This window comes from Epinephelus lanceolatus, chromosome 5 (genome assembly GCF_041903045.1).
Source record: "Epinephelus lanceolatus isolate andai-2023 chromosome 5, ASM4190304v1, whole genome shotgun sequence".
Taxonomy (NCBI): domain Eukaryota; kingdom Metazoa; phylum Chordata; class Actinopteri; order Perciformes; family Serranidae; genus Epinephelus; species Epinephelus lanceolatus.
In genome coordinates this window covers 9,331,931-9,353,403 of record NC_135738.1, presented here as the reverse complement: position 1 = coordinate 9,353,403, position 21,473 = coordinate 9,331,931, and the positions used below count along the sequence as shown (strand labels likewise).

Below are 21,473 nucleotides of genomic sequence, written 5' to 3'. Positions count from 1 at the left end.
TTTAATGTTGTCTGATCTTTATTTTACGACTCTAGTCAAGATATTTATAATTACGATTTTGTCTAGTCATTTGATTAACTTTCATTGTATATTACAGAATTGTTTGATTTTATGATCTACGGATCCATTGCTGCTTGATTTTTTTTAACTGTCTCGCAAGGTGTCCTTGAGTGTCCTGAAAAGCGCCTAGAAATATGATGCATTATTATTACTATTATTATTATTATAATTTTTACAATTGACATTTTCTGCAAAAATATTGTTTCTGTTACAAAAGTTGTACATTACCTTCTAATAACATAAAACAATTGATTTATGGCCAAAAAAAGACTGCATATTTAGTATTTTCAAGAACAATAAAGTTGCAGTGATGTTAGCAGTTGAAATATAGCCAGTGATGCATGATGTCCAGCTTAGTGGACAGATGATCAATTGTAATTTCCTCACAACATATAATCAATATTTGGAAAATTTAACATCTGTACTACCCCTTAGATGTTACTTGATTTTTCCAGATTTTATTTACCTGTCAGGGTCTCCTATTACAGAAGGATTGGCAAGGTATTCTAGAGGGGCGCAACACTATTTGCATTGGTTTTGAGAGATTTGTGTTGCACTGACAACATTTGGCCAGTGGGTGGCAGTGTATGACATCATGCACTGTAGTGGCAAAAATGCAGCGATTTCATTCAACCCCATGCATACACAAGAGAAGTGAGCACAAGAGCTCCATCAGACGAAGTGATGCAAACCATCCTGCTCCCTGTCATTTCAATGACCATCTCCTCTATGATTTCAGGGCATTAAATTGCCAAGAGGGGGAGGCATGAAAAGAAAGATATGCCAAAGGGAGCTGTTCACATTCTCACATTTTCTGCTCTTAAATGGATACCATTATGTGCTGTTTTTTTGTTGTTGTTATTAGTAGTTTGTTATCACTTGTTTTTTATAATGTATTGGTCCTGATCTTTCTGTTCTTTGAGTTCTTAACAATTTGTGAAAAATTTGTGTTTTAATTGTGCAAAATAAATAAACTATAATAATCACAATATCACAATAATCACAATAATCAGTATGAGTGAACCATGGAGAGGAGGAGGAGGAGAGTTAAGTGACTCGGTCATGGATTTCTCTGTGAACTCTGCCTGTTTTTATTGTTTCTACTGTTTGTTTCTTCCTCTGCTGCTCAGACCGCCAGACCTTCGGCTCTCCGATGCACTGAAGCCCGGCTCCAGTGAGACCGGCACCGTGTCCATTCTTTAGTACGTAAGGATGACTCATTTTGAACGTGAACAAACTGAAAACGATCAGATAAATAAGATTTAAACCAGCTTAGTGCAGAACCTTTTAGGCCAATTAAGTGATCCAGTCTCTGTAGCCGAATTTGATGGTCAATTGTGTCAAACGCAGCACTAAGATCTAATAAAACAAGTACAGAGACGAGTCCTTTGTCTGAAGCAATCAGAAGGTCATTTGTAATTTTAATTAGTGCTGTCTCAGTGCTATGATGCACTCTTAATCTTGACTGAAATTCCTCAAATAAATTATTATCATGGAGAAAATCACACAGCTGGTCTGCGACTACTTTCTCAAGGATCTATCGATTCATAAAATCTGAGATGTGTGAAGCTTTAACCCTGTTAACTAGCTGGTAGTAAATTAAATTAATTAATGACCTTATTTGAGAAGCTTTGACATTTCCGGTTCTTTTATCTGTAACCGTTCGGTTACTGCTTTACGTTATGGTGTATTTTGTTACCATGCTGCAGCAGCCGCTCCTCCTGCTGTCTCTGCATCACACAAACACAAAGTAGAGATGCCGCGGTGGAGACAGAGAAGCAAAGTTCTTTATTCTGTTCTTCATTCTTTCTAAACGGCTCAGTGTTGTGATTTGAGGAATATTATTTATTTTATTTAACATTTTGGATTTGTCTCCAGTGAGATATTGATTTTTTTCCCTCGTAAAACTTCCAGTCGTAGTTCTCTGAGAATCTGTCTCAGATTCTAGCAAAAATTGGTATCCCAACCGAAATATCCTGAATTAAATCAAGTCACATTTAATTGGAAATTGAAGCGAATTGGAACCTTGTGAATCAAAATAGAATTCATTCAGGAAATCAGTGGCAATTTTTTCAAGTATTTCAGGTATATTAAGAGTTTTGAAATAATAAGTTCACAGATTGGGACATGGAATGTCACCTCTTAGACGAAGAACGGTTCAAAAGACCCTTCATGATGGATACAAACAAGGACACATGTACCCGGCCTGGAGGGTTACCAGGGCCCCACCCTGGAGCCAGGCCTGGGGTTGGGGCCCGTGGGCGAGCGCCTGGTGGTCGGGCCTTCGCCCATGGGGTCCGGCCGGGCCCAGCCCGAACCGGCTACATGGGCTCGTCCCCCTGCAGGCCCACCACCCGCAGAGGGGTTCGGTGCAATGTGGATTGGGCAGCAGACCAAGGCGGGGGCCTTGGCGGTCTGATCCTCGGTTACAGAAGTTGGCTCTTGGGACATGGAATGTCACCTCTCTGGCGGGGAAGGAGCCGGAGCTTGTGGAAGAGGTTGAGCGCTACCGGCTAGATATAGTCGGCCTCACCTCAACACATAGTTCCGGCTCTGGAACCCTAGTCCTTGAGAGGGGTTGGACTCTCTCCTTCGCTGGAGTTGCTCCGGGTGAGAGGCAGAGGGCCGGGGTGGGCTTTCTGATAGCCCCCAGACTCTCTGCCTGTACGTTGGGGTTTACCCCGGTAGACGAAAGGGTTGCTTCCCTGCGCCTTCGGGTCGGGGAACGGGTCCTGACTGTTGTCTGTGCTTATGCACCGAACAACAGTTCAGAGTACCCACCCTTTTTGGAGTCCCTGGGACGGGTGCTGGACAGTGCCCCGACTGGGGACTCCATTGTTCTGCTGGGGGACTTCAACGTTCACGTGGGCAATGACAGCGGGACCTGGAGGGGCGTGATTGGGAGGAACGGCCTGCCCGATCTGAACCCGAGTGGTGTTCAGTTATTGGACTTCTGTGCGGGTCGCAGTTTGGCCATAACTAACACCATGTTCAAACATAAGGATTTCCATCGGTGCACGTGCCCCCTGGACAGCCTAGGTCGCAGGTCAATGATCGACTGTGTAGTCGTATCATTTGACCTGCGGCCATATGTTCTGGACACTCGGGTGAAGAGAGGAGCAGAGCTGTCAACTGATCACCACCTGGTGGTGAGTTGGATCAGATGGTGGGGGAAGATGGCAGGCCCAAATGAACAGTGAGGGTCTGCTGGGAATGCCTGGCGGAAGAACCTGTCCAGATGATCTTCAACTCCCACCTCCGGGAGAGCTTCGACTGCGTCCCGAGGGCAAAGGGGGACATTGAGTCCGAATGGGCCTTGTTCCGCTCTGCCATTGTCGAGGCGGCGGTTGCGAGCTGTGGCCGTGAGGCCGCTGGGGCCAGTTGTGGCAGTAATCCCCGAACCCGCTGGTGGACACCAGAGGTGAGGGGAGCCGCCAGGCTGAAGAAGGAGGCCTACAGGGCATGGTTGGTCTGTGTGTCTCCCCGGAAGCAGCTGACAGGTACCGGCGGGCCAAGCGGAGCGCAGTGGCGGCAGTCGTGGAGGCAAAAACTTGGGCGTGGGAGGAGTTCGGTGAGGCCATGGAGGAAGACTATCGATCGGCTCCAAAGAGGTTCTGGCAAACCGTCCGGCACCTCAGGGGAGGAAGGCGGCAACTTGCTCACACTGTTTACAGTGGGGACAGGGAGCTGCTGACGTCAACTGGGGACATTGTCGGGCAGTGGAAGGAATACTTTGAGGAGCTCCTCAATCCCACCAACACGTATTCCAGTGAGGAAACAGAGACGGGGGTCTCGGGGGCGGGTCGTCCAATTTCTGGGGCAGAAGTTGCTGAGGTAGTGAAACAACTCCGAGGCGGCGAAGCCCCGGGGGTGGATGAGATTCGTCCTGGATATCTCAAGGCTCTGGATGTTGTAGGGCTGTCCTGGCTGACACACCTCTGCAACATTGCGTGGACATCGGGGGCAGTGCCTCTGAAGTGGCAGACCGGGGTGGTGGTCCCCATTTTCAAGAAAGGGGACCAGAGGGTGTCTTCCTACTACAGGGGGATCACACTCCTCAGCCTACCTGGTAAGGTCTACTCCAGGGTGCTGGAGAAGAGGGTCCGGTCGATAGTTGAACCTCAGATTGAGGAGGAGCAATGTGGTTTTCGTCCTGGACGCGGAACCGTGGACCAGCTCTTTACCCTCGCCAGGGTGCTGGAGGGGGCATGGAAGTTTGCCCAACCAGTCCACATGTGTTTTGTGGATTTGGAGAAGGCTTACGACCGTGTCCCCAGGGGCATCCTGTGGGGGGTGCTCCGGGAGTATGGGGTTGGTGGCCCCTTGCTAAGGGCCATCCAGTCCCTGTACCGAAGGAGCATGAGTCTGGTTCGTGTGGCTGGCAGTAAGTCGGACCTGTTCCCAGTGAGGGTTGGACTCCACCAGGGCTGCCCTTTGTCACTGGTTCTGTTCATAACTTTTATGGACAGAATTTCTAGGCACAGCCGAGTGGTGGAGGGTGTCAGATTCGGTGATGGGAGGATCTCGTCCCTGCTTTTTGCGGATGACGTGGTCCTCCTAGCTCCATCGAACAGTGATCTTCAGCTTCTTCAGTGTGAAGCGGCTGGGATGAGAATCAGCACCTCCAAGTCTGAGGCCATGGTCCTCAGCCGGAAAAGGGTGGATTGTCCACTCCAGGTCAGGGGGGAGGTCCTTCCTCAGGTGGAGGAGTTTAAGTATCTCGGGATCTTGTTCACGAGTGAGGGTAGGATGGAGCGGGAGATTGACAGGCGGCGTCAGCAGTGATGCAGGCGCTTAACTGGTCCGTTGTGGTGAAGAGGGAGCTTAGCCAATCTACAATCAATCTACATTCCAACCCTCACCTATGGTCACAAGCTCTGGGTAGTGACCGAAAGAATGAGATCGCGAGTACAAGCGGCCGAAATGAGTTTCCTCCGCAGGGTGGCTGGGCTCAGCCTTAGGGATAGGGTGAGGAGCTCAGACATCCAGGAGGGACTCGGAGTAGAGCCGCTGCTCCTCCACATCGAGAGGAGCCAGTTGAGGTGGTTCGGGCATCTGGTAAGGATGCCTTCCGGACGCCTCCCTTGAGAGGTGTTTTGGGCATGTCCAACCGGGAGGAGACCTCGGGGCCGCCCCAGAACACGCTGGAGGGACTACATCACGCGGCTGGCCTGGGAATGCCTCGGGGTTCCCGCGGAAGAGCTGACGGAAGTGGCTGGGGAGAGGACTGTCTGGGCTTCTTTGCTGAGGCTGCTGCCCCTGCGACCCGGACCTGGATAAGCGGAGGACGACAAGTACGAGTAAGTTCACAGATTCAGGAAAACATGCACATGAGCATGGAAACAAGATAATACATAGGTGCATTAAATGTGCATTAAGTAAATAAAAGGGGGGTAAATTAATAAATGAAATTTAAATAAAGGGTGGGACCCATTTTAACCCAGCCCTAATCAGGTCAGTTCAGGCTATGTGCGGGACTTCCGGTTTGGAGAACATGTGAGAGCGGCGTAGTCTCCGTCTCCCGTAACACAACTTTGCAAAAACCCGATTTTTTCTTGTACCCTCAACGACCCAAGTAAGAACTGACACTTTACAAATTCAGAAGAACATCTTGCCATCCGGAATAATGTCAAAAGTAACGAAGTCGTCAAAGAAGAGCGAAGGTGAAACTCTGGGTGCCTGCGCTAACACATGCTTAGCTAGCATCGAAGGTCTGCTGGAAAATCAGAGCTAGCATAGCAGCAGATATTAAAAAAATCCTTCGCTGCCCTGGAGTCAAGCCTGGAAAAGACGCAGACCACGGTGTTAGATCACGGACAACGTATCATCTCGCTGGAAGCCAGTGCCGAGTCAGATGATCAGCGTATTCATACTCTGGAGGCGAAGTGTCTGGCTTTAGCCGATAGCAACAACAAGCTACTAGCGAAGACGTCGGAGCTCGAAAGCCGGAGCCGCAGGAATAATATCCGAGTCATTGGCCTCCCAGAATCAACTGAGGGGCCTACACCCACCATCTTTTTCTCTAAGCTGTTAGTTGAGCTTTTCGGGGAGGAGACCTTAGAATCCCCTCCCAAGATTGACCAAGCGCACAGGGTGCTAACTGCCAAGCCACAGCCAGGTTCGCGGCCGCAGCCTGTGATTATCCGCCTGTACCACTATCGGATTAAGGACCTCATCATACGAGAGGCCCGCAAAAGAAGAGGGAAACTACAATATCATGGAGCCCCCATCCAGATCTTCGAAGACTATGCTCTTTAGGTGGTTGAAGAGCGCGCTAAATATCGGACTGTGATGGCGGAACTGTACAACCTCTCTCTCAGGCCCGCACTACTCTTTCCGGCTCGCCTTCAGGTAACACTCAGTGACGGGACAAAGAAAAGGTTTCCCTCTCCAGAAGAGGCCGCGGTGTTCGCTTCAAGCTACAAGCAGAGCCCGAGGCCTAACTACCTTAGCCGGCTAGGCTAGGAATACACAACACATACCAAGGCAGCTCCAGTAAGACATAAGGTCACCATTAGGTATAATTTTGATCACTAATGCACAAGTCGAAGGTATACAGCTGTTACTGAATCGTAGCCATTGGGATATAACAATTAGCCATGGCTATCGCGCTAGCTGTGCCACTGCCTTGGGCTCCAAAGGGTTAGGCTAACTCACCCAAAGACGATTTCCTGCAGCAAAGCGAGAGTTAATTTTGCATTCGCACAATTTATTTTTCGCTGTTTTTACATGATTTTGCAAACCTTCAAATGACTTATTGCCTTATCCTTTCTTTTTATTTTCTTAAAGCTGCACTTTTTACAGAGAGCTAATACTCTCCATTTAGATGAAGAAACACACAGTAATTTTGAGTTTGACTAAAGTTGAGCTTAACCAAGCTTAGGACTTGGTTTGTTTTGTTCTGAAAGTTTACTTAATACAGTAATAGTAAATAATCATATTTTATACTTTTACTTGGGTCATAGTTTACTATGGAATGTTCTACATATTACATAGAATGTTTTATTTTATATATTTCCTCATCCATGTTGGAAGGGTACACTGATGTATTTTGTTAAATGTCATATCACTTGACGCTGAGAAGGCCTTCGACAGGGTGGAATGGCCCTACCTTTTCTCTTCCTTGCAGCGGTTTGGGTTTAGCACCAGTTTTATTTCCTGGATCAAACTGTTGTACTCCTCTCCCCAGGCGTCAGTGTGCACGAACACACAGCGCTTGGATCCTTTCCCCCTCTCCCGCGGCACACGCCAAGGGTGCCCCCTTTCCCCACTGCTTTTCGCGCTTGCCATTGAACCATTGTCCATAGCATTAAAATCAGAAGGAGGATTCAAAGGAGTATGGAGACATGGAGAGGAACACTGGGTCTCGTTGTATGCCGATGACCTACTTCTGTATGTAAGCGACCCCTTGTCAAGCCTTCCACCTATTCTCTCACTTTTGGAATCTTTCAGCATATTCTCCGGGTATAAATTGAACGTCTCCAAAAGTGAGTGTCTCCCAATAAATCACATGGCTACAGAAATTCCTGCACACCTCATACCATTCAAAACTGCTGTGGTGGGCATAAAATACCTAGGAATAATGGTTACACGATCTATGCGCACACTGAAGGAGCAAAATTTCTCTGTACTGACGGCAACAGTCAAACAAGATCCTCAAAAATGGAACCGTTTACCACTGTCCTTAGCGGGTAGAGTTCAAACAGTAAAAATGAATATCTTACCGAGGTACCTTTACCTCTTTCAGTGCCTACCAATTTACCTTCCTCAATCATTTTTCAATTCTATCAACAGCATCATATCCACATTTGTCTGGGCAGGTAAACGGGCCAGGGCAAATAAATCCTTGCTCCAGAGGAACAGATCATTGGGTGGCCTGGGATTGCCCAACCTCCTTGGGTATTATTGGGCGGCTAACGCTCAAAAGATTTTATTTTGGTTCACGTCACCTCAAAGTAGTTGGTGCCAGTTAGAGGCGAATTCATGTTCCACGTCCCTCCAGGCACTAGTATGTAGCACCCTCCCCCTCTCGCTCGCAAACTTCACATTCAACCCCATTGTAACTAACACATTAAAAATATGGACGCAAATCAGGAGGCGGTTTGGATGGCTCTCCCTTCCCCAAAGCACCTCCCTTTGTAACAATCATTTGTTTGTACCAGCCAAGATTGACTCTCGCTTTGCAGCTCTGGAAGATAAAGGCCTGAGATGCCTGGGAGACTTGTACATAGACGGACTCTTTGCTAGTTTCAACCAACTATGCTCAATCTACAGACTAGGTAATACAGACTTTTTTCGCTTCTTCCAGCTTCGCAACTTTGCAAGAACCTACTCCCCTCAGTTCCCCCAGGCTCCACCCCTCAATGGTATAGACTTGGTGCTCCAGACTAAATCTATGCCTAAGGGCCATGTCTCATATCTCTATAATCTCTTATCACCAACAAACGACTCAGCTGTAAATAAGAGCAGGGCCAACTGGGAAACCGAACTCCAAATAAGCATTTCTGATGCTCAATGGAAAAAAGTGTTGGAAGCAGTTAACTCCTCCTCTAGCTGTGCCAGACTTTCAATTATTCAATTTAAAGTACTCTTTAGACTGCACTATAGTAGAGACAAACTCTTCAAACTTTATCTAGACAGAACTACCGAAGCTTGTGACAGATGCTCCCAGACGCCCTGCAATCTGACACATATGTTCTGGACATGCTCTAAATTGTCTAACTATTGGCATTCATTTTTTAAATCTATTTCTGAGATCCTGGGTATTTCTGTTAGTCCTTCGCCACAGATAGCTATTTTTGGGGTGCCTCCTGATGAACTTGTAACCACATCTATGCAGGACAATGTTATAGCTTTTGCGTCCTTGATTGCACGTAGGAAAATTCTTCTCTTATGGAAATCCTCCCAGCCACCTTCCTTCAAATCCTGGCTACATGACCTACTATTTCTATTGAAGCTGGAGAAAATCAAATTCAACCTTAGAGGCCATCCCGAAAAGTTTTATTCACACTGGAAACCACTACTTGATTATGTCATTAAACTCCCTGCTACCGAAACGTCCCCATGATTCTATGCCTACACCTTGCACGGTCCACCGACCCCCTAGGTATGACCGTCTACACTCCGACTGGTTTAGGAACAGTGGGCAGATCTGTTGAACAAGGAGAGACGCAGGCAGCAAACAAACAACCTATGTGACCCCCTCTTTCTTTCCTTCCCTTTTTTTTAAATTCTATTTTATTTTATTTATTAATTTATTTGTTTACTTTTTTTTTCTTACTATTTAACTGTGTGTATTTTTCTACTCATTTTTTTTATACAAGTACTCACTATTATTTAAATTGATTTGGTTACATCAACCTGTTGATACAAAGATGTAAAGGTCTTTGGGATGGGTGGGGTGGGTGTGGGGATATGCAGAAAAATGAAAATGTAACTCTCTGCAGATGTATCGTTTACTGGAACTGTGAATCAATAAAAAAATATATTAAAAAAAAAATTGCTGTGTGCTCTAAGAATGATAAAAAAAAAAAAAATCAGTTCAGTTCAACTTTATTATCCCGGTGAAGGCGCGCAGCTCAGCAGCCAGACCAACAGATGAAACACAGCGAGGTGGGACAGGGAAGAAAACAGGGTTAGTCACATAACTAAAAACAGTCACAACTTTCAGACACAAATGGTTTGTTGTTGTGAATCAGTAAACATGTTGTAGGTCTTGGAGTTTTTCAGAGGGTTTATTGTAGTTTGAGTTCCTGTTTATTTCTGTGATATAGTTTTACAGTGTGACACTGTTACACTGCAGCAGAATGTGGACCAGTTTTATAAAGAGTCCCAGCAGACGGTCTGACAGGGACTCACAGGCCTGTATGGGGGGCTCAGGATGGAGGGGGCTTTGGCATTCTCTCAGCATGTGTCACCATGGCAACAAGGAGCAGCTCCATATTTGGAACATGTTAAAGAAAAGGGGAGCGTGTGTGTGTGTGTGTGTGTGTGTTACATAGTGTGCGTGTCTGTGTGTTGTTCATGTTGCATAGACACAAATGTGTGTGTGTTTACTACATAGTACGCGTTAGTGCTGGGCGGTATACCGGTTCGTACCAAAAACCGGTATTATTTCGTTATGATATGACTTTTTCACATACCGCAATACCGGTGAATAGCCCAAACAATGTCCGGAACGTGCGCGGCGGGAAGGTGTTTCAGCGGGGACCCATTTCACCGCATTACACCACAGGCGCGCTTGAGCAGGCAAGAGTGAGAGCATATAGAAACGTTTAGAGGCGAGAATGGCTGCCGGAGAGAGTCCTGAAAGTGAAGCAACTGTACACAATGACCCAGAAGAACTCATACCAAAAAGAGCAGTGTTTCCCTATATGCAACTAACAGCGGCGCACCAACGTTTACAATTCTCCTCTGCCCTCTGTATCGCGTACAGCGGCGTTTCACCCCGATGCGCACACACCCACAGACAAAGCGCACACACACAGACAAAGCGCACACACACAGGTGAGCACACTAGAGCACGGCTCGGGCCGCATTTTCCTGACCGAAGACGACCCGTCCTGAGTCCGAGACAGATATAAGCGAGCACAGCACTAATGGAGCGGAGCGTGTGTTGCGTTCAGGCGTTGTCAGATAAATAACAAATTCCGGCACTTGAAAAGGCCATAGCACAACACAGCAGCATGTGAAGTTGGCCGAACCTGAGCAAAATACCGTGAAATACCGTGAAACGGGTATGATTTTTTCTTAAAACTGTGATATGAAAATTTTGTCATACCGCCCAGCCCTAGTATCTGTGTCTGTGTGTGTGTGTGTGTGTGTTAAATAGTGTGTGTCTGTGTTCATGTTGCATAGACACAAATGGCTGTGTTTGTATGTGTGTGTGTCTGTGTGTCTTAGTGTGTGTGCTTGTGCCACAGTGTGTGTGTTACATAATGTGTGCATCTATGTGATGTGTGTTTGTGTTGTTCATGTTGCAAAGATACAAACGTGTGTGTGTGTCTGAGTGTTGTTCATGTTGCATAGACACAAATTGGTGTGTGTGCTTCTGTCACATCGTGTGTGTGCATGTGCATGTGTTGAATATTGGCAGTGAATTAAAGTGTTTTTTGTTGGGAGTCGAAAGCAGACCAAAGTTCTCATTAACAATCAATCCTTGTTTCTTTTCTCTTGTGTGTGTGGGGGTGTGTGTGTGTTACACCATACTTTCACTGTTTCCAGGAAATCGTCGCAGTATTCCGATTAAGACGTGGACAACAGGAAGTCTGTTCGTGTGAAAACAATCTGCTGGGACACTGTGTGTGTTTGTGTGTGTGCGTACTACGATGGTGAACAGATGAATGTTGTCAGTGATATAATGAAATCTGTAAAGCAGAGACATGTAGAGCTGCAGTTTGATCAACATGGCTGCACACATACACACATACACACACACACACACACACACACGCCCCAGCCCTGCAGACAGATGGCTCTGGATGAATGACCTGCACATAAAACCAGTGAGGGAGTGGCATCAGACTCTACAGACAGACAGACAGACAGACAGACAGTCAGACAGAGAGGACGGCTGAGACAGAAACAAGTGGATGCAGAGGACAGTCAGCTGCAGCCATGGGGAGCAGAAAAATGTCCTTTTTTGAGACATGGAGGAGCAAGACGGAGAGAGGAGAACTTCTGCAGAGAGCCAGTCAGCTGAGACTTCTTCCTTCACAGCTGTAAGTCTGATTCTTAGTGATCAATAACATCCATTACTTCAATGGAAACATAACCAGAGCACATGCTACTGCAGGAGAACACTCAGGAGACAACAGTCCTTAAAGTGGTCAAAACAAAATGTATATTAATGGCTGCTGGGTGAATGTTATCAGTTGGTGTTGTGTTCAGATGCAGAAGGAGAAGATGGAATCATAATTTAATCTTAATGCATTCAACATAAAAACAAACCTCCAATTCCAGAAACGCCCTTGCTGCTGTACCCAGTCATGAGGTAAAATTACTCTAAATACTAACAAATAAAAGACGACTCACCAAACAACCAGTGAAGGGTGAAGTGCTGTCATCCTTAGATTTAGGAGGATCTTGAGGTTGTGTTTTAGGCAGTTCATTTCTGTGAGTCAGATCCCGCACTCAGAGGTGTGATGGCATACCCTTCACAGAGTGTGGGGCTGCAATTACCTATTTCACATTTTGAACCATTTCCTCTATCCACTATGGGGCGCTGGAGAATGCACTAATGATACATCATGTTTTTGTAAATCAAATATAGACCACAGCATGTAAATTTCAGGGAAATCAAAAGATGAGTGTCTGATAAGGCGTGCTTCCTGTCGCCACTAGGTGGCGCTATGACTATCACGGAATATTGTCACATGGATGTGTTCAGGGTGGGACTGTTATGAATCATGTAAAGTTTGGTGGACATCCGACCATTTACTCCAAAGACACAGCAATTTCGTATCTCATGGTGAGACATCTAAATTCAACACTCTGCAGTGGGCGTGCCCTTCAATGTGAGAGAGATTTTGTAATAACTTTTGATCACAATTTAGTCAAGCTCACACAAACCAAGTTTGAAGTCAATCTGATTAATTCTGTAGAAGTTTGTTAAAATACAACACGTGGGAAATGCCAAAAATGACCAAGGAATTCAAAATGGCCGACTTCCTGTTGGGTTCAGGAAATAGGTCCAAGAGGCTTTTTTGTGCATCTGGGCATGATACACGTGTGTACCGATTTTCGTGCATGTCGGTGAAACATGCCGCAGAGGCTGCTCCTTAAAGGGGCGAGGCCAAGCCATTTTGTCCCGCCCACTGACGAAAGCCATATCACACGTAAATTTACATAACAACTCATACGCACGCAAAAATTGGCGCGTTTTCAAATATGTTAAAACCCCCAAAACGCCAATTTACTTCTAGGAAAAATAATGATAATTCCTTTAGTTTCAACAGGGCCTTCGCCCGCCAATGGTCGGTGCTCGGGCCCTAGAAATGTGAACTATTAAGTTAGTAACCCGAGACCAGTGTTTTTTAAGGTCAGAGTCTATTTCTGTCACATTTAGTGAAGAGTAATCTGCACAGACAGATGTTTTAATCACACACATATCCTGCTGTGTATGTGTGTTTAATTTATTAACCATATCTACATTGATTGATCAGCTCCCAGTCCGTCTGTGAGCGGCAGATTCCCCTCACTCACTATGATGTGCTGGCAAATAAAATCATTGACCCAATAAATACAAACTCTGTTGATTTTTTTCCATGGAGCTGACATGAAAACTATTTAGGTTCAGTAAAGTCTGCTATCAGTCACCCTGGTGAAGACAGATGACCGGCCGCTGTTCTTTCAACTCTGTGGGAGCTGCTGCTGTATAGTGTATTCACATTCTGTGATTATTTCTCTGTGAAGTAGTTGTTATTGTTAGAGATGTGGCTCGCCATTACTGCACTAGTATCATTCACTATTTCCCCACAGGGAGCAGTTGCTAGGTGACAGTGCAGTTCGGGCAGAGCTGCAGAATACCAGGATTGCGTCTCTGCTGCCCCCTGTTGGTACAGAGGTCTTCAGACGATTGACACCAGCTTCACTGGAGGAGATACAACAACGGCATGAAGCGGAGGAGAAGGAGCGACCGAAGAAGAAGAAGAAGAAGAACGAAAAGGTTCAAAATACCTTTCAGTTGTCAATTACAAGAATCAGATGGTGTTTACATTCTAACCAGCTCACAAGTCAAAACTTTTGACCAGTTGCTGACCAAAGTGACCTGCTGCAGGCTTACAAATGTCTGAAGAAGAAAAACCTCAAAATTAAACCTGCGAGCAGCGATCAATACCTTCCAGCACGTCTGTGGTGCTGACAGGACAATGGTCCTTTGGTCATTTCTACGGCCGCAGCACAACTTAGATGATAATGCCAGTGTGGAGTGCGTGACACTAGAAAAAATGGATTGCAAATGTATTACCATTTCCTGTGTCCACTACCTGGTGCAATTTATGTCATGTTGCTGTATATCAGATGTAGACACACCACGTACATTTCATGCAAGTCGGATATTCTTTAATGTCACATAAGGTTGACTTCCTGTTGTCAGTAGGTGGCGCTATGACTCAGAGTCAGTGCTGGTCTGTAGATGTCCTCAGAAATTTGGGGCTGATATGACAATGTAAAGTAAAGTTACAACAGCTTCCTGTGTCATGTTGAAACAACGCAATTCACTGTTTCGCCATGGTAACAGCTTTACAATAAAGCATCGTCAAGGTCTTCAGGCTTTTCTGAACACATTTGAGGAGGATGTGGTCAACCAGCTAAGAGCAGTACATCAAAGTATGACACATGTCATTCCCTGGTGTCAGTAGATGCAGCTATGACTATAACTCAACACTGGCATGTAGATAGTTTCAGACTCTTATCAGATTTGACCCAATCTGGAAATCCATCAGTTAAAACAAAACAAAACAAAACAATTTCTTCCTTTACCTCTGGAGGCACTGCCCATAGTTTTTCGACTAACAGAAGTGCAGGGGCCTCGGGGGTCGCTCATCCCCTTCACTTCCGGCGGTGCCCCCAGGGAATCGCCTTGTTGTTTACAAATACTTCCAGGTAGAAAACCAGCAGAGTTTAGCTATATATCTATATTTATATATATATCTATATCTATATATCTATATCTATATCTATCTATCTATATATATATATATATATATATATATATATACAGTACAGGCCAAAAGTTTGGACACACCTTCTCATTCAATGCCTTTTCTTTATTTTCATGACTATTTACATTGTAGATTCTCACTGAAGGCATCAAAACTATGAATGAACACATGTGGAGTTATGTACTTAACAAAAAAAGGTGAAATAACTGAAAACATGTTTTATATTCTAGTTTCTCCAAAATAGCCACCCTTTGCTCTGATTACTGCTTTGCACACTCTTGGCATTCTCTCCATGAGCTTCAAGAGGTAGTCACCTGAAATGGTTTTCCAACAGTCTTGAAGGAGTTCCCAGAGGTGTTTAGCACTTGTTGGCCCCTTTGCCTTCACTCTGCGGTCCAGCTCACCCCAAACCATCTCGATTGGGTTCAGGTCCGGTGACTGTGGAGGCCAGGTCATCTGCTGCAGCACTCCATCACTCTCCTTCTTGGTCAAATAGCCCTTACACAGCCTGGAGGTGTGTTTGGGGTCATTGTCCTGTTGAAAAATAAATGATCGTCCAACTAAACGCAAACCGGATGGGATGGCATGTCGCTGCAGGATGCTGTGGTAGCCATGCTGGTTCAGTGTGCCTTCAATTTTGAATAAATCCCCAACAGTGTCACCAGCAAAACACCCCCACACCATCACACCTCCTCCTCCATGCTTCACAGTGGGAACCAGGCATGTGGAATCCATCCGTTCACCTTTTCTGCGTCTCACAAAGACACGGCAGTTGGAACCAAAGATCTCAAATTTGGACTCATCAGACCAAAGCACAGATTTCCACTGGTCTAATGTCCATTCCTTGTGTTTCTTGGCCCAAACAAATCTCTTCTGCTTGTTGCCTCTCCTTAGCAGTGGTTTCCTAGCAGCTATTTGACCATGAAGGCCTGATTGGCGCAGTCTCCTCTTAACAGTTGTTCTAGAGATGGGTCTGCTGCTAGAACTCTGTGTGGCATTCATCTGGTCTCTGATCTGAGCTGCTGTTAACTTGCCATTTCTGAGGCTGGTGACTCGGATGAACTTATCCTCAGAAGCAGAGGTGACTCTTGGTCTTCCTTTCCTGGGTCGGTCCTCATGTGTGCCAGTTTGGTTGTAGCGCTTGATGGTTTTTGCGACTCCACTTGGGGACACATTTAAAGTTTTTGCAATTTTCCAGACTGACTGACCTTCATTTCTTAAAGTAATGATGGCCACTCATTTTTCTTTAGTTAGCTGATTGGTTCTTGCCATAATATGAATTTTAACAGTTGTCCAATAGGGCTGTCGACTGTGTATTAACCTGACTTCTGCACAACACAACTGATGGTCCCAACCCCATTGATAAAGCAAGAAATTCCACTAATTAACCCTGATAAGGCACACCTGTGAAGTGGAAACCATTTCAGGTGACTACCTCTTGAAGCTCATGGAGAGAATGCCAAGAGTGTGCAAAGCAGTAATCAGAGCAAAGGGTGGCTATTTTGAAGAAACTAGAATATAAAACATGTTTTCAGTTATTTCACCTTTTTTTGTTAAGTACATAACTCCACATGTGTTCATTCATAGTTTTGATGCCTTCAGTGAGAATCTACAATGTAAATAGTCATGAAAATAAAGAAAAGGCATTGAATGAGAAGGTGTGTCCAAACTTTTGGCCTGTACTGTATACATATATATATACATATGTATATCACATTTTTCACATCATTATATCACCGATTAGACTAATCTCAGTGGCTGCAGCTGACAGGGACAGCTAACAGCCTAACAGCAGCAGCAAAGCTAACATCAGGATGTCATCTGTTAAAAGCCTCCCGTTGTCGGATATGACATGAAACTACTCCAGTTAGCTCAATCATGTTGTAACTAAGACATCCGCTGGAAAAAAAATGTTTGACGAGACGACGTTTTGGGTGGAGCGGTCGCTATGGACGCGGAGCTTGCTGTTTCTGTAGGTACACATTTCCTGGGGACACCTGTGCGTCTCTGCCCTGCCCCCTTCATTGTGATTGGCTAAAGCGCAGCATCGTTCAAACTCAAAGCCCCGCCCTACTCCCCCCCCCCCCCCCGTAGTCGTCTTTCACACAGGGCTGCCGACAGATTCTACAATGTAACTTGAAGAATCTGTCTTGAGAGATTAGATTTGACCATGTAAGTTGAGATACAAAATGGGTAACTTTCTGTTGGGAGGAGGGTATGGCTCCAAGAGACTTTTTTTTTTGTTTAAGCCTTGGGATGTTTCATGTGCATCCCAAATTTTGTATGTGTAGGTGAAACGAATCATGAGGGCTACTTTATTGAAATGTTGTATGTAGCCATTTTGTGACTCCTGCTCACAAAACCCATAAAAAATCCAATTTACACCAGCTCTGAACTTGCTGATTTTTGTGAGTTTTCAAAAATATGAAAATATGTTCCTCGTTCTTTGGTGTTAGGGCCCTAAGGCCCTGACACACCAAGCCATCGGTCGGCCGTCGGTAGGTGTCTGTGGCCTAAGTCTTTGCTGTCGTAATGTTGCATTGTTGGCCCTCATTGGCCCTTGTCAGCATTTTTTTCAACCAAGTCAGCATGTCGAATCAGCGTCTGAGACAGCAGAGCCCATCAGTGCTCTAAATCACAGAGAGCAGCTGTTCAGCTTGGTGCAGGAGACGAGAAGCGTGTAAACAAACACTAACACTGGCTAACTAGCATCATGACAATTTTCTGGTTCCCTTTTTGAATGACGACTACATACTACTGCCATCTGCTGGTGTAGAGATTTATTTCCTCTCACAGTGGTGCAAAACGTACGTGCTGGTTGGCTGCTGTAGTCTGTGCAGTGTGTTCATGTGCAGGTTTTTGGGAGACACAGGCAATGTGAAACGGCACAACAGTCTGCTGTTGTCACTGTTAGTTCTTCAGTGACGGTTTGGTGTGTATGGGCCATTATACCTGTCTGCACATGACACATACACGGTTTACACAAAAGCCAGATCCTCCTCTCTGTTTGTCTCTCTCTGTGGTTGACAGGTGGCGAAGAGTGACCTGCCCAAACCAGCCAGTGACCTGAAGGCAGGGAAGCAACTCCCATTCTTCTATGGGGACCCGCCCCCTGAGCTTCTGAACACCCCACTGGAGGAGCTGGATCCCTACTACCAGTCAAAGAAGGTCTCTTTCTTTCATTCAAAACAGACTTCTGAAACATGTCATCACTTTAAAACCAGGTTTATAAGATATTCTCATTAAAGTATGAAAACCTGATAAGGCAATTTTCAGAAGGTTTGTGAGCTGTTGCAGAGGGTCGGGGTCACAGACACAACATCACAGTTAAAGATAGACTGTTCTGTTTGCAAACAGTTTCACCAGTGAAAGTGAAAGTCAACCCCAGCTTTGTCCATTTGATGTTTCGCTTCTCTATAATTGTGGTTACTGCTGGATGAGTCTATACATTTGTATTTTGTTTATTTTTTAATCCTACAAAGTATATTTTTGACGAAATGTACTCCTCACTGCCCGTAAGAGACAGGAGTCACTCTGACACCTGTGTGTCTCTCTGCAGACATTCATCGTGCTCGGTAAAGGAAACATCATCCACAGGTTTAATGCTGAGTCGGCCTGTTACCTGTTGAGTCCATTCAACCTGCTGAGGACCGCCGCCATCAAGATCCACATTCACTTATATCCTTTATGATGTCACACTCTGCTCCTCCCTAGCCCAGTAACACCATCCTGATGCCTCGAGCTCAACATTCTGTTTTTGCTCTCAGTATCAGTGTGGCCCCGCTGCCACCCCAAACACTTTCAGTGGGCGGGAGTTCTCGCCTTGACAGACAAACACCTTCAGCAAATCAGCGTAACAAAACACCAGGGAGCAATCTCTTGTTCTTGTATTATTGTTTCTGCAATAACTTCACTTATTGCTGTGTTTACTCCTGCACAACGTGATTTTGCCAAGCAGGACATGCTCCTGGATCAACATCCCACATCACATTCCTGGACCAACATTGCAATCAACCAATTACAGCCCTCTGACATCATCAGTGTGCTGCTCCTATGCTTCTTTTAAAATTTCTTTGTGCTTCTTCAGAGCTAAGCTAATTTTCCAAATTCAAGTTAGTATAAATAAACAAAATCCTCAGTAACATTAAACAAAACCTTTATAAGCTACGACGTTGTTAATGAGTTAGCTTCCTAAGCAGGTAGGCTATGCTAACTAGCTTGCCAATAGGCTTTGTTCACTAACAAAGATTGTGAATATAATTTTCCAGTTGCAAATACCTTTTTATAGCCTATAAAAAAACTCTTGCAAAAATAGTTTAAAATAGGCATTGAAAAAGGAGGGAAAATGTGTCCAGGTCTTTGAAACTGCAAAATGACATTATCTTTACTCTTAATGTTATTAAACAATATTTTAGCCTACTGGTAAGCTTACTCGTTAACATAGCCAACCTACTTTGTAAGCTAACTTGCTAACCCTGCAGTAGCTTATAAGGTTTTTGTTTGATGTCACTGAGGATTTTGTTCATTTGTACTAACTTAAATGTGGAAAATTAGCTTAGCTCTGAAGAAGTGCATAGGAATTTTAAAAGAAGCACAGGAGCAGCACACTGATGATGTCAGAGGGCTGTAATTGGTTGATTGCAAAGTTGGTCCTGGAAGGCATTGTGGGATGTTGATCCAGGGGCATGTCCTACTTGGCAAAATTACGTTGTGCATCAGGCGCTTGTTGCGTTGAGAGCTGCCATTACTGTTCAGCAAGTGGCCTGCATTTTGCGTCATCAGCTACTAAGCAGTCCCTGATTGGCTGCTTACGTTGTCAACTACAGTGCAGATCCCTGATTGGTCCAGATTGGATTATAATTTCTGGAAAGTGTTGGGGTCTGCTCATAATTCCGACATCCCATTATTCCGACATCCCATTGTTCTGAAAATGACCCATTGTTCTGAAATCTCAGTGTTTCGACATCCCATTGTTCCAACCATATTAAACCCATTGTTACGAAGTCCTGTTGTTCCGAAATCTAATTTTTCATTGTTACAAAATAACTGTTTCATGGTTAAGGTCTAGTTAAGTTTAGGCATAAGAAGTATTTGGTTAAGGTTAGGAAAAGGTCATAGTTTGGGTTAAAATTATAACTTTCAACATCGTTTTTACTTCCTCAAAACAGGGCGACCGTTGTCGTCATGGCAACAACACGGTCTCTTGCTGCTTTCCCTTGCTGCTTGCTTTTTCAACTTTTTGCATTGCAACATTGAGATTTCGGAACAACAGGACTTCGGAACAATGGGTTTAATATGGTTGAACCAATGGGATGTCAAAGCATTGAGATTTCGGAACAATGGGTAATTTTCGTAATAATGGGATGTCGAAATAATTGGATGTCGGAATTATGACATGGCACCAAAGTGTTTGGGGTGGCACCGAGTCCAGACTGACACAGAGAGCGAAACAGAATGTTTGGCTTAAGATAGTCTTACCAGGTAAGCTCCTCCCTGACTGGTTAGTGAAACCATCAGACTCTCATATAGTCTTTTCATTATGTCTCTGTTGTCTGGTTTGGGTATACTGCTCTTCATGTATCACTGCTACTGCTGACAATCACACTGTTTGTTTAACATGTTAGTGACTTTTTCCTTAAAACCAAAACTTTATTCCGTTTGTTCATCCTGGTGACGGTTCTGACCAACTGTGTGTTCATGACGATGAGTAATCCTCCAGAATGGAGAGAGATTGCGGAGTGAGTAAACACTCACACACAACACACACATTGGACCTCATGCAGGGAGTGATACTACCCATAGATTTCTGGGATTCACCAATGTTTTCTGATTTTTGCTCTTTTCTTCTATAAGAGAACATTTACGAAGGTCCAGAGCACTCTGACCAAGCTAAGAGGAAAACATCTCGTTTTCACAGTCCACAAAATGTTATGTTTTTGTGTCATTATAATGAATGGATTATTACATTTGTGGGTAGTAGGGAAGTAAATACTGCTATGGTTGGTCCATTGATCCCAATTACTGTAAATTCAGTTACTGTGCGTCCCTTTGCTGTCCAGGGCCAGGGCCCCATTCGCAAGGCTTCCTTGTACTGGGAGTTGCTCCTAGTGACAAAATTCCATGAACATTCTTAGAATTGTGTCATTTTCTTAGAATTTCCCCTTCAAGTTAAGACTAGGTCCTCCATAAAGATAAGAGTTATTCCTAACGACTCTTAAGCCTTAAAAGAGCTCCTAAGGTGAAAAACTTAGCAGGCTCACAAAGGGGCGTGTCTGTGACAACCAATCACATTTGTTAAAAGAATTCATCACACCTAGCAGTGGGGTCAACCACACCTCCTCACCAAGGTAAAAGTTTCTGTCACTTCCTTGCTCGGTGTTCTCTGAACTTTCCTAAATCACTCCTAAGCTAGGACTCCTTACTAAAGTTTGTCACTGAGAGTTTTCTCAGAATGTTTCTGAATACGGCCCCTGACGTTTAGTGGAGTAGAAGTAGAAAGTTGCATGAGATAAAGATATTCAAGTACAGTAACAGTACCTTGAATGTGTACTTTAGTGTAGTACTTGAGTAAATGTGCTCAGTTATACGTCAGGGGCCATTTTCACAAACATTGTGAGAGCACGCTCAGAGAGCTTCTAACTTTGCCTAAAAAAGTTTAGTAAGGAGACTTAACTTAGGAGTGATTTAAAAAAGTTCTCAGAGCAACTCTGACCAAGGAAGGGACAAAGACTTTTATCTTAGTGAGGAGGT

At 44.8% G+C, this 21,473-nt stretch overlaps 1 protein-coding gene across 6 annotated transcripts in view; it reads left to right on the top strand.

Moving 5' to 3' along the window:
* Positions 1-11,505: 11,505 nt before the first annotated feature.
* The window catches only part of LOC117250727 (sodium channel protein type 4 subunit alpha B-like), a 42,985-nt gene continuing 33,017 nt past the window's right edge, over positions 11,506-21,473 (top strand). For 2 of the 6 annotated variants that reach the window (XM_078167677.1, XM_078167673.1), the window contains exons 1-5: positions 11,506-11,780; positions 13,540-13,726; positions 17,754-17,891; positions 18,283-18,401; positions 20,372-20,461. In XM_078167677.1, coding sequence (XP_078023803.1) covers positions 11,677-11,780; positions 13,540-13,726; positions 17,754-17,891; positions 18,283-18,401; positions 20,372-20,461 — 638 coding nt within the window. In that variant the 5' untranslated portion in view covers positions 11,506-11,676. The remainder of the gene's footprint in view (positions 11,781-13,539; positions 13,727-17,753; positions 17,892-18,282; positions 18,402-20,371; positions 20,462-21,473) is intronic. The other 4 variants (XM_078167674.1, XM_078167672.1, XM_078167676.1 and 1 more) reach the window with 4 other exon arrangements.